Genomic DNA, 14,148 nt, shown 5'->3' on the forward strand with positions numbered 1-14,148 from the left:
AGGACAGTAAGAACCCCTCCTCAGGAAAGCTTCCAACCAGCCATGCTGGGCACTCTTTCCCAACACCAGGGTGCTGTCAGCAGCAAGGAGCCGGAGGCAATTTACTACATGACATGCTGGAGGAAGGTCACTGGAAAGTGGTGACAGTGGTCTTCCTTTTGCTCATTAGATCAGGTCACTCCAGTCATGCTTAACATTATAAAAAGGGGAACCAGAAAAACATTAAAATTCCAAATAGGCATATGAAGTTATTACATGGGCAACTTAGTTTTTCCACTTAGACTTAATAATAGTGAGTTACTAAGTACTTTACTTGGTTTATCTCCTTTAATTATCACAACAGTCCTGTGGTAGAAACTATTATCACACCTTCATTTTTCAGACAAGGCAACTGAAGGGTACAAAGGTAAAGTGGCTTGTCCACAGCTAAGTAGACAATAAGGCTGTGTGACCTAAGTGGCCGTACTTCTAACCTCTGCACAAGGACGCCTCCCTGAGTGGGTGCTGCCCTCAAAAAAGGGCTGACAAACTTTGGGCGCAACCCAGCATGAGTGTCATTACTGCACAGTCTCACCTTGTTGTAGTGGATGAGGTTCCATCGTTTATCCATGAGAAAATAATTTGTGGACTGGGATTCTGGGATATTAAAAAACTCCAAACACTCCTAGAATAATAACAATAAATTTTAATAAGTGTTTACTGAGGACACATTTTGTGCCAGGTAGTAAACTAAAAAATACAAATATTGTAAAAACAAGGTAAATTTTCCTAAGGATTTTATATATATATGTGCATGTTTGTATATACATCTTACATACTTCTTTTATATTGTGTGTGTGTTTATGTGTGTATATATACACACACACATATACACACACATATATGAATACACACTGGATTTGGATATGCAGTTATCCAAAGAATGACTAATAAACTAGTAATGTGATATAAACGATCTACTCTCATAGCGCTAAAAGGTGTACAATTATAATTCAGACTGAGTGAGGAACCGTGGAAGCATAGTCTCAATACTGGGAAGAAAGCTAGTAACGACTTGAAGAATAATAAAAACTACAATGCATTGAGCACTCATTATATACTACAGTCTAAGTTCAATGCTTTCCAGGTAAATTACTTGTATAACCCGTACTAGTACCCCAATACTGTTGAAAAAGAAACTGACAGAAGAGAGGTCCTGCTATTTGATTTAGGTCATACTGGTTGTGGTGGAGCCTGAGTTTGAACTCAACTCTGCCTTCATGTTCTCCTACCTTTCAACACAGAGTAGAAAGAGGAGTGATTGTTGAATTTTGCTCTTTGGGCCTTAGAAATTCTCTGGATGTGTCTGCATGAGGCCTAAAGGAGGCTTAACAACCTTTTCTACTGAAATTAAATGTACAAGTTTGGCAAAACTCAATTTTTCAGAGACCTTTTCTACTCATGTCTGAGCCAGGAGTTGTGTTCCAGGAAATCAGATCACCAAAATTTTGAACTCCACATAAATAGCCACCAGCGATTCCAGTGGGAATCATCGTACTAGTTTACTTATTATTTTACCTTAAAAACCTATGGACATGCAGCTATGATTGCATTCTTTTGAGAGGAATAAATACCATAACAATTAAAAATACTTTTTTGACTCACTTGATTTATTTTAAGGTACATATTTTCTGCTTCTTCAATAATTTCTGTGAGCGACAAGTCAAGCTGCATCTCATTCAACTAGATGCCACAGAAAAAGTCTCTGGCATGGATCATAGGTGACAGCTCAGGTTTGCACCTGTGATGAGGGTGCAGCCCCAAGGCACCTCTGGAACCATGACACCTGATGCCAGGAAGCTCTGAGGCGGGAATTCACAGCATCCCCAGGTGAGGCAGGGGTACACACCTGAGTGTCATGCTGCTGCTGTAGCTGCATGATGTTTCCTACCTCAACACAGAGCTAAATCATCAGTGATGTGCTAAAAATTATGCAAGGAAACAGAGGAAATACATAATAGTGGAACAGATTCTAGAAGAGGTAAACAAACATATTTGTTTGAAGACAGAAAAATGCCATTTAATTACAAGCTGCATGATCAGTGAAGTGTCCATAGTCAATGTGCCATTAAAAATCACTTCTGTCAAAGTCATCCCTACCTTTAACAGGGCTTCAAATTGAGTGTCTTCATGGACTGGTAACTGGGTTGGGATATCACACTCATTCTGTCCATGAACTACCAAGGTTTTGGTACCTACAGAAGGTAGAAATCATAATGAACCAACTTCTACTATAGAAAAATATGTATTTAAAGCATAAAATATTAAAATCATATTGATAAGCTGATACTTTATTATTGTGGTTATTATTATCAGTGCTTAATGTGAATTGTACATTGTACTAACTATACTCCTTTATTTATAGTTAAATATTTTAAGTGTATTTCTCATTAAATAATGATAGCTACTGTTTATGGAGTTCTCAATATTTTTACATGTGTTTTATGTGCATAATCATGTTTACATCTCACAGCAACTCCATAAATGGGTATTATTATTATTTTCATCTTACAGATAAGGAAATAGCACTTATTCTTATAAGAACTTACAAGTAGCTTATTCAAAGAAACACATTTATTTATTTAGTGCAGAGATCTTCAAACTTTTCCATCTCATTGCACACATAAACTAATTTCTAAAACTCTGAGGCACACCAAAAAATGTATTATACTTTTTGCTGATCTGACAAAAAAGTAGGTATAGTTTTGATTGATTGTTATGCCAATTACGCAATTTGTCCAAGGACATATTGTACAATAGTAAAGTGTAACAGGTGCCTATACTTGTATATAAAAATTTCTGGTCTCAAGAATTAACCAATCAGATGTAACTGTATCATGTGACATGACCAATAAGATGCAACTCTATTATACAACCTATATATTTATGGTTCAAGACAGGGCATTTACACTTAATGTTATTGTTGTGTTGGCTGTTGACATTTTTTCATTCAACAATCTAAGGGAAAAGAGATCAGTGCCCCTCATGAAATAGGTGGGTATTGCATATTTTTAAAATTCTTGCAGCACACCAGCTGAAAATCATTAATTTAGTGGAGGAGTCAGAATTCAAACTTTAAGCATTGCAACAAATAATAGATCCTGCATTTTAAATGAGATGATCAGGCAATAATGGTTGAGAAACTATAAGTAGAGATATTAGCAAAACCAAGTACCTGAAATATGCTTGATTTTTCTGTATTCTACTTAGTCAATGGGACAGTATTTATTCTATTTCATTCACTAATTACAAATCTTTGTGAACTTTATAATATACCTTGGTTTTTAATGAGTTGTTTGTAAGAATATTAATGAAAATATGAGTTTATTTGCTAATGAAAACTGATCACTTTGCTGAATTATCTGCAGAACATGTAAATACGCAACTACCATTCATTGAATGTTACCATGAGTCAGATACCACAGTGAGTATTTTATCTACCTAAACTCACTTATTCCTCAGGATTATGAAGTATGCTCATATCCTTATTTTACACATGAGGAAAGAAAGCTTAAAAAACTATGAATTTTTTCATAGCTAATACTAATAATACAAACAATAAATGACAGTTCGATGATTTTAACACAGACCTCTTTGCTGCCAGAACCTGTGTTCTTATATATAATTTTGTCATTTTCTTTACTTCAACAGATGTTTCATCTCATATTTTCTCAGTCATGGCACAAGGATAAAGTCTTGGGAAAATTTTTATCTTAGACAAAGACAAGTTATTCAAAGTGTAAAGAAACTGTATCTAAAGTTTACATCACACTTCATGTTCTTTTGTAATTCTCTTTCTTCCTGCTCTTCCTTTTCCAATTTTTCATAAAGCCATCTCTCATTGAGTTTACAAAGGACTGGGGTCCACGCCATGCAAACACTATTATTCTCCTTGCAGTGCCAAATATTCATTCAAAGAGGCTTTCTGTTCAGCTGGCTCTCCGCGATAGACTTAAATAAATCTGTAACCTTGGCAGCCCATCATGGACTGATTCCTGGGATCTCAGTTTTGATGTCTCTCTTCTCATCTGGCAATTGCTGACTCTTAAAGGGTCTATTGTATTTCTTTGGAAAGTATTAAACAAAAATTCTTTGAAGCACTCAACACCAGAGTCAGAACTCTGAAATTTTCTCATGAATGAAGGAGATGTTTGGTTTTTAAAAGGGTTATTTAGTACAAAATAAATGAACAAGCATGATAGAAACAGACTCATAGAATCAGAGAACAGGCTGATGGTTGCCAGAGGGGAGGGAGGTTGGGGGACTGGGTGGAAAAATGGAAGGGATTAAGAAGTACAAATTGGTAGTATGGAATAGTCACAGGGACATAAAGCACAGCAAAGGGAATACAGTCAATAATATTGTAATGACCACGTGTGGTGACAGGTAGGTACTTGGAAATATTGGGGGGAATCACTTTGTAAAGTATATGATTGTCTAGCTACTATTCTGCACACCTGAAACTAATACAAAATAATAGTGAATGTAAATCATAATTGAAAGTAAAAATTAAAAAGCAAAAGGGTTGCTTATAGTCTTAGATAAAACTTAGTCATCCAAAAGCGGTAGCGCATTACCTGGCATTGATGCGGTCACCAGGAGCTTTACCTCACACTGCTCCTTCTTCATGGTCTGCTTCAGATCCTTGAAGAAGAGGCCCTCTACGTAACCCACCACCTCCCAGAGGAAAGTCAGGGTGGCCGAAATGGCATCCATGCCCCACTCGCAGGGGGTCCGCACAAAGTACATGATTAGTCCCACCTACAAGGCAGAACAGGGAGGGCTCATGAAGCCACGATAGTCCTGAGTGCACATTCTCATTTCCTTGGCTTTTGCTTGACTAAATAGTCTTTTGTACCTTCATATTTTTTGTTCAAATGCTTCTCCAACACTTCAAGGGCAGTAAGCAGGAGAGGGTATAACTGGAAAACTGACCAGAATTGATGGCTATACATTTTTATGTATTACTAAAAATGGTTACTTCTTGAGAGGAAAACAGATCATTTGCCCAGGCTTCAAGCCACTTAGTGGCCCAGGTACTTAGGTGACCTAAAAATAATCTCTATATGATGTTTGCCCAAACACCCTTGGCAGCATGGATGACAACTAACAGTCTACATCTAACAGTCTGAAGCTAAGAACACTCTGCCTGGCTAAGTTGGTGAACTTAAAAATCTTTGATTGTGCCCTCTCAGTAATTTTGAAAAACTGTGTGCCATTTCCTACATTTTAAAGCTGATATTTAAAATGTTTTATTATAAGTTTATTTTTTGTTAATAGGAATAGAATTGATTAAACATTTTATACATTGAAGTAAGAGAACCGATTGTAATTAGATGAAATACACATTAACTACCTTATTCAAGGATTAATTTGTTAATCCTTTCAAACTTGCCAGCTACATTGAAAGAATCAGTGTCTCTAATCTGAAGGCTGAATATCCTAAGGAGAGTAAAAGCTCAACCTTAGTCAAAATCTATAAAAGGCTGGAAGAGGTAAGAAGTCCTATGGATTCAAAGTGCCTTGACCAATCAGAAAGGAGCCTTCCTTAGAACTAACACAGTACACCAGATTCTTTCTCTGTCTCACGGGTCTGTCAGTCGGGCCTGGTGATATCTGAGATGGCCAGAGTGGGGCCTTTCTTTTTATAGCAGGAGAATGATGATTGAGATGGCAGGCTTGCTCAGAAGGTGTTAGTTCACATTCATAAGTTGAGGATTTGGAGACTTTAAAAGTCTTCACATATCCCTAGATGTGCTCATACCCCACGATGAAGATCTCTTAATCAAGTGAAGCAGTGGATTTAAAAGTCCCTACCAAAATCTGGAAGAGATAGGTTAGTGTTCCCAGAGTCCCCACCACACACATCTATAACAGTTGTTAGAAAAAAGATGTACAATAAGGGTAATAGTTTAAAAATTACTCTGCCTTTCACTGTTTGGCCATTCTAAGTACAAGACCCTTTCCTTATTAGTCCATGCAAAACATTCACTTGCTTGGGAATTGGGGGAAGATTAGGACTTAGACAGAAGTGGCAAAACAAAAATTTATATTCATGCAAAACAAGATATACAGCAAGGCCAAAGTGTAGTCAGCCCTTTTCTCTATTTGCTTATGAATTGCCTAGCTGGGCGGACTTATGTCTACCACGGGGGCCTATTTGGAGTTGAAAGGAGAGTTGAGGAGAGCAGAGGTCCAAGGAAGCATTTCTCCTCTGTGGTGACCTGGGGAGCGGGCAGGCCCAGCGAGGGGGGTCTTACCTCCAGTCTCTGTCTGGGTCTCAGATAGGAGTTCATCTCAGAGACTTTCCACACCAACTTGGATGCAACATAAACTTGGCAGATCACATACTTAAACTGAGGGAGGCCCTGATATTTGGCTTTGATAATCTACCTTCAGCTTTTGTGTGATGCAGACAGGACCAGGAAGTAGCAGAAAGCTCAGCTGGAGAACTTTCTAGATAGAATTGGCACAGGTTGGCGTCACTTGTGGAGGATGCTCTAGCTGAGATTGTATGAGACTCACACCAGACCTCAGAGCCACCGACAGCACGAGCAGGAGCTGAGGTGAGTTGAGTCCCCCAGCAATTAGCGTTGGGAGCGGAGGGACCCTCTGGCCAGCTGGGCACCCAGCAGCCAGTCAGATAAAGAGCACTGTCTCATGAAGAGAGGAGCCAGGGCAAAAGCTGAATAAAGACAGAACGGTGAACAAAGGTCTTGTATCTTCCTGATTTCACAAAGCGTTTAAAGATGAAAGCAATAGAGAGGGAAGGAAATTCCTAGAAACAGTATTTTTGGCCAACAGAGACTGAACTCTATCCAAAGGCACTATTTATATACTTTTATTATTCTGAACTTTAAAACTGGATTGGACATGATTTATATTATTTCCTTTGTCAACCAGCAGGTGGGCACTCAGGAGGAAAATCAAATCAGGCATAGAGAGGAAAAAAGAATTACAAGAGGTTTTTCTGCACATCAAAGCTGTAGTGAAAGTTAAATTTATCATTCTGCTACAGATGCATAGGCAAAACTCTTCTATTTCCCAACCTGCTAGAAGACTGATGATAGTGAGTGAGAAGATAGAATTCCTCTCAGCACCGAAATTTATTTGGCCATCTGTCTGCCTGGATTAAGGTGCAATTTCGAAGAACAGACATCATGTCAACAGTCCCCAAACTGCATATTCACTCAGGGTGCAAGGAGAATGCAAAGAAGCTGGCAAATTCTGGAGGGTTCAGGAAGGAATTGTCAAGAGGGCTTAAAGCATAGAGAACTGCCATACAAAAGTACAATCACAAATACTTTCCACCTAGGGCAACATTTTCATGTGTGTTAAGCATGCGTGCGTGTGTGTGTGTGTGTGTGTGTGTGTGTGTGTGTGTTTAACAGTGAGATAAGAAAAGGGAAAAAAATGACTAAATATTCCATATATTTTATCAAGCCACAATTAGGAACAAGCATAAGGAAGTTGTGTAATACCAACGGAAGACAGAGAGGACACTGGCTTTTATTGAGTACCTACCACATGCCAAGGATTGTACGGGAGATATTTCCCCATACACAGTGGTAAATTTAGCTGATTATGATATTTAGCTCACTACCATTCACCTTTAGTCACATATTAACACGAAGGTGTTGCAAACAAACAAACAAACAAACAAACAAAACCTCCAAAAACCTTTTTTCTCATGTTGCTGCTTCCTACTTGGAAATGAGTATTTATAACCTACTGGAGACTGAAACTCACCAAGTAGTTGAACAAGATGTGAGATGTTTGAGCAGGAAAGTCTCCAATATTCAGGAGAAGTTTGCGCAGCATGTACATTAACTCATCCTGGAAGAACAGAATTCTAGTCTCATTCAGCTGTCATGCTGTAGGAAATAAAACTAACTTCTTGAAAAGCAGGGGTGTGGAAATTCCTTACTTTTACTCACATTTTGATTTCTGTGTTTAATGTTTTAACATCGTCTATGTGATTCTTGTTATATAATATTTAAACCAACTCTAACACCTTCTCCACAGAGCAAACATATGAAATCACTGAGCAGCAGTCAGTCAACTTTTTAAAAAATAAAAATTTAGACTGTGTCTACAAGTTACAGGCAAATCATGGAAAAACTGTATACTTAGTCAATTCTATTTGTTATAGCTGCCAGGTATGATGAAAATATGGGGAGAACCTATGTTGAGAAACCATTAAAAAGAACAGGTTTATTGAACTTCATAGTTCTGCTTCCTAGGTTTATCTTAGCCAAGAGAGGATAAACAAAAATGTAATTAACCTTACCTTCCAGTAGCAAAACTGAGTCTTTTAGTAAAGAGGATCATAACACAGAAATGAACAAATAATATTTAATCACCATTGCTCAGTAAACTACTTTTACTTGGCACGGTTTTCTTACAGGGGTGGTCCATTAAATTAGAATTTTTGATTAATGAAGAGATTCAACATATTCTAAAAACCCTATCTGCATCCATCACAGACTACCAATCAATCAGAATTCAATAAATGTTCCCAGTACTAAGAACATTATACTGATTTAATATTTTTTTAAAAGACTGATTTTTAGGGTCATCACTGGCAATGTACCATATACTATGGAGACATCAGCTAATGGAGAAATTAGAAAGAAAGCAGCAAATTTTAATATTGCCCATCATTGCCATCAGAATACCTCGATGCTGCATGCACAGCACTACACAGTCCATTGCTTGCTTCTAACAGTGTGCAGACACGTAGCTACACTATCAACGAAAGAGAAAGAGAAATTTACTTGTCTATTGCTGATGGTCAATTTTTCCAGAAAATGTCGAAGAACTGTTGATGGATCTTCAATTAGACAATTCCACAAGACTTGTTGTGCCACAGCACTCACTTTAGAAGAGGAAAAAAAATTGAACATTTGTCTTAAATGAAAATAAACCTATTAGATAAAGTATTTAAATAATCTACTAAGCTTTAATTAGTCTCTCTTTTTTGTTGCCTTAAAACAGTTCTGGGAACTGCTTTTCTATCAAAAGGTAAATATTTGTTCTCTTTGCTGTTGTTTTGAACATTTTAACCTGTAAAGAAAAGCTAACAAACAAGCATAAGATGGTTTTTAGGTGTTAGCATTGCTTTTGTAAAGAATAAATTTGTGATATATCATGGAATATCATTCAGCCTTAAAAAGAAAGAAATCCAATCATTTGTTACCACATGGATGGTCTTTGAGGGCATTATGTGAAGTGAAATAAGCCAGACGGAGAAAGACGAAGACTGTATTCTCTCACCTATATGTTCAGTCTAAAAATCAAAAACAAAAACAAAATCTGAACTCAGAGACCAGATTGGTGTTTCCAAATCTTTGTGTTTTATATCTAAAACTAATACAGTGTTATATTTCAATTATATTACTATTTTAAAAAAAGAATATATCTGTGAATTTGTGTTTTGGAAATCACCCTGATATTAGCAGTAGCAAGTATTTATTTAATTAAAGTAATATTTAATTATTCATTGTACAAAAAAAATTTCTAAAGTAATTATTTGATTGTTAGAAAATAAGTTGCATTAGGATGCAGAAGAATTAGAGATAATCTTTCACTGTTCCCATGAATACTTTAAATAGTATCTTCTTCAGCAAAATAAAGCAGTTGAGCCAGTAATAATTAGGCTCCCACTTCTAGTGATGGATGTCTTAGGAATAAATTATTATCCTTAATGTGAAAGAAAGTACACTTCTTTGGGGAAAGTGGTCAGGCTATGATTGCCTGGAAGTTCCCAGGCTAAGGAAACAGGTGAGTGAAAGTGAGTGGCGGGTAAGCATTGGATGATCCTCACTCTAAGTGGTGTATTTAGTTTTGTTTTCTAACCTATGAATATAATTTAGTACAAACTTATCATTCAGCCTATATTTTAAATAAATGAAACTAATTTTTTGCTTCAGAAACCAACCAGTTAAAGTTAAGAACTTTATAAACAAATAATATTAACAGATATGTAAATATAAGCTTTAGATTTCATGTGTCTTTATACACAATTAAAATGTGTGGGTTTCTCTAGGGTAGAACTTGGTTGCAAAACTATCTTTATTAACACTTTTTTTTAATTGCTGAAGTAAGGCAGCTTAATGTTTAAAATATAAAAAATAAAGACAAAAAGAGAAAAATAAGATTAGTAATTCTACCAAGCATATGAACTATAAACATTTTGAAGTATGTCCTTTCACATATATAAAATGTGTTTATATGTGTTTTTAAATTATACAATATTAAAACATTCTTTGGTACTTAGTTTTTTTTATTTAGCAATATACTAAACAGTTTTTATGTTAGTATTCTTTTCGAATATTTCTAACATGTGCACAGAATGCTGTCATATGGAGCTATCATGATTAAATGATTGCCTATTATTGGACCCTTAATCAAACTCTTCTATTAAAAAAATTTTATTTTATTGATTATGCTATTAGAATTGTCCCAATTTTCCTTCCTTTGCTCTCTTCCACTCAGCACCCCCAACTCCCTTGGGCAATATCCACAACATTGTTCGTGTCCATGGGTCATATGTAGGTTCTTTGGCTACTCCATTTTCTATACTGTATTTACAAGCCCATGGCTACTCAGTAACTACCTGTTTATACTTTTTTAATCCCATCACCTCTTCACCTGTTCCCCCAAAACCCCCTCCCATCTGGCAACCATCAAAATGTTCACTGTATCCATGATTCTGTCAGTGTCCTTGTTGGCTTAGTTTGCTTTTTAGAGTCAATTGTTGATAGATATGTGTATTGCCATTTCCTTGTTCGTAGTTTTGATCTTATTCTTTTTTTTAAATAAGTCCCTTTAACATTTAATTTAATACTGGTTTGGTGATGATGCACTCCTTTAGTTTTTCCTTGTCTGGGAAGCTCTTTATCTGCCCTTCAATTCTAAATGATATCTTTGCTAGGTAGAGCAAATTCATGACTTTTAATATTCTAGCCTGCAAAATTTCTTTCAAGAAATCAACTGAAAGTCTTATGGGAATTTCCCCATAGGTAACTAACTGCTTTTCTCTTGCTGTTTTTAAGATTCTCTTTTTATCTTTAACCTTTGGCATTTCAATTATGACGTATCTTGGAGTGGGCCTCTTTGTGTCCATCTTGTTTGGGACTCTGTGCTTCCTGGACTTGCATGTCTAATTCCTTCACCAAATTAGGGAAGTTTTCTTTCATTATTTTTTCAAATAGATTTCCAATTTCTTGCTCTTCTCTTCTCCTTCTGGCACCTCTATCATCTGAATGTTGGATCACTTCAAGTTGTCACAGAGGCTGCTTATACTATGTTTGGTTCTTTTGGATTCTTTTCTCTTCTTGTTGTTCTGATTGGTTGTTTTTGCTTCCTTATGTTCTAAATCATTAATTTGATTCTCAGCTCCATCTACTCTACTGTTGTTTCCCTGTAAATTGTCATTTATTTTAATTAGTGTATCCTTCCTTTCTGACTGGGTCTTTTTTACGCTACTGAGGTCCTTGCTAAGTTCCTTAAGCATCCTTATAACTAGTGTTTTGAGCTCTGCATTTGATAGCTTACTTATCTCCATTTTTTTTTGTTATTTTTCTGGAGTTTTGATCTGTTCTTTCATTTGGGCTGTGTTTTTTGTCTCCTCATTTTGGCAGCTTCCCTGTGTTTGTTTCTATATATTAGGTAGAGCTGCTATGACCCCCTGACTTGGTAGCATAGTTTAATGAAGTAGGTATACTATAGACCCAGTGGCATTGCCTTCCTTCACCTAAGCTGGATGCTCGAGGTGCACCCTTCTTGTGGGCTGAGTACACCCTCCTCTTGTAGTTGAGCCTTGATTGTTGTTGGCAGGTCAATGGGAGGGATTTATCCAGGTCAGTCAGCTGCAAGGATTGGCTGTGATCACTAACTACCAACCTCTGCCCTCTGGGGATCCCCAGGGCAGAGCAAACAGTGTTAGCCAGGTTGCTGGAGTTTCAGATATGGCACTAGCCTGCTGGTTCTGTGGTTCTCTGTTGGGGGAGGGTTCAGAAAAGAGACAATGGCCTCAGCCCACCTTTCTGTCTGGGAGAAAGCTGTCCCCCAGCTCTTGCCTTGATGTAAGACACTTCAGTTTCTCCCTGTATGCCACTGGTGCCTTTCAAGATGCTACCCTGGTGCTGGAGCTCATAAGGAGTGAATCTGATTAAATATGTATGTGGGTTCTTTTTAGATGAACTACTTGGGATTCCAGCTGTTTCTTCCATGAACCCTGGTCTGGGGGGCCTGAGGCTGGGCTGGCATTCCTCACTCCTGACATATCCCTCCTGATTTTTTATCCACCACTCATGTATGTGTGACCAGCCATTCCACATCTCTGTCCCTCCTACCAGTCTTGATGGATGTAGTTGTCAGACTTCCATTCAGTTCAATTTCTGATGGTTCTGAGTGATGGGGAGGAGATTGTTCTATATTTTAGTTGTAATTTTGATGAGGTTTTAAACTCTTTAAAAATATTTGTTATTTTAAATAACATACAATATACAGTGTCATGTATAAACCTTTACACAGCACTCGCTATTGCTTTAGGATATTGCTAGGAGTCAAAATCTGTGTCAAAGAGTTTTCACACTCTTTAGGTTTTGACATGTATCATGAAACTCTGTTATTCTAGAATGCCTGCATTGAATTTTATACGCCCATTAGCAAAGTGTGAAGATGCTCTTTTCCCTGAATCTTTAGCAACCATGGGCATTTTCATTTGAAATAATCTTTGTAGTCCTTTCAGCTGAAATGTCAGAGTTCATTGTTTTAAACAACAATGTTGTTTACAGATGTTACTGCCCATTAGATTGTATTTATATCCTTTGTCCATTTTTCCTTTGGGGTTAAAAAAATCATTATTGAGAAGGGTTTTTAAAAATAACATTAAGAATGTTAAACTGTAACAAATATAAATCATCTCTACTTCTAGTTTGTCATTTCACGTTGCAATTATTCTCTTTAGGTAGTACCTCCAGAAAGGTAATAAAGTGGGAAAGATGGCATTAGTGGTGTCAAGATAATAACAAAGATTTCTAAGGTGGCTAAAATCACTATTTGATTTCCATGTGGCCAAATAAGTGTTGTGCCATTCTCTGGTCAGGAACAATGCTCCTGAACCCACCTGGTTATCTTAAATGCATTCTTTTTAGTCGTAAAAGTGTGGAGGAAGAGGTAGAAAAAGTGACAGTGTTAGTTCAGTATACCACAAATCTGTAACATAATATGTGCATAAAACAACTCAACATGTGGCCAGCAGCTAATATCTTCAAGAACATCTTACTGTCCCATACAAGGGGAACAGCTTAAGTATTTCAGTTTTACTAGTAAAACTGTACCTGCTACTCCGTCTTCCCGCACTTCACCATCCTCCATGAGATGAACAATGGGGAGCACTGCTGCACAGATGCATGCTGGGAACACTGCCTGCGGGGGCTGAGGCACATGGTGGTTTGGCGTGTGTTCAGTGGTATGCTCCTCATCTGAAGTGGGAGACATAATTGGGGTGATTTTTTTCAGTATTGTAATTCTAATGCAACAACACTTCTTAATTCAAGGCCTAATTATTTAACAGTCTTTGGTATATAGCTATCCCAGCACCATTTGTTGAAAAGACTATTCTTTACCCATTTAATTTTCTTGGTACCCTTTTCAAACATGAAATCAATGTAAATGTAATGGTTTATTTCTGGTTGTCAAATCTATTCAATCGACCTGCATGTCAATCTTTGTTTACTGCAGGTTTGTAGTTAAGTTTTGAAATTAGAAAATATGAGTCTTCCAACTTTGTTCTTCATTTCCAAGATTATTTTGGCTGTTCCAGGATATGGAGCAACTGGAACTCTCATGCTTTTTGGTAGGAAGGTAAAATGACACAGCCACTTTGGAAATAATTTGGTAGTGTTTTCTCACAAAACTTGCACACATCTCTTCATTGCAGCATAATTAATAATAGCCAAAAAGTATAAACAACCCAAATATCCACTAACTGGTAAACTAATAAAATGTAGAATATCCATATGATGGAATATTATCTGGTAATGAAGAGAAATGAATTCATACATGTGACAGCCTTGAAAATATTATGCTGCATCAAGT

At 36.9% G+C, this 14,148-nt stretch overlaps 1 protein-coding gene across 1 annotated transcript in view; it reads right to left on the reverse strand.

The window, feature by feature from the left end:
• Positions 1-14,148, reverse strand: part of UNC80 (unc-80 homolog, NALCN channel complex subunit) — a 180,644-nt gene that overhangs the window by 46,268 nt on the left and 120,228 nt on the right. Inside the window, exons 36-41 of the mRNA XM_054585709.1 lie at positions 13,389-13,532; positions 8,817-8,917; positions 7,789-7,875; positions 4,617-4,800; positions 2,140-2,234; positions 575-664 (exon numbers count right to left, since the gene is read on the reverse strand). Coding sequence (XP_054441684.1) covers positions 575-664; positions 2,140-2,234; positions 4,617-4,800; positions 7,789-7,875; positions 8,817-8,917; positions 13,389-13,532 — 701 coding nt within the window. The remainder of the gene's footprint in view (positions 1-574; positions 665-2,139; positions 2,235-4,616; positions 4,801-7,788; positions 7,876-8,816; positions 8,918-13,388; positions 13,533-14,148) is intronic.

The sequence above is a fragment of the Pteronotus mesoamericanus genome, unplaced genomic scaffold (assembly GCF_021234165.1).
Source record: "Pteronotus mesoamericanus isolate MK-2021 breed Mesoamerican mustached bat unplaced genomic scaffold, CSHL_Meso_final contig_90, whole genome shotgun sequence".
NCBI lineage: Eukaryota > Metazoa > Chordata > Mammalia > Chiroptera > Mormoopidae > Pteronotus > Pteronotus mesoamericanus.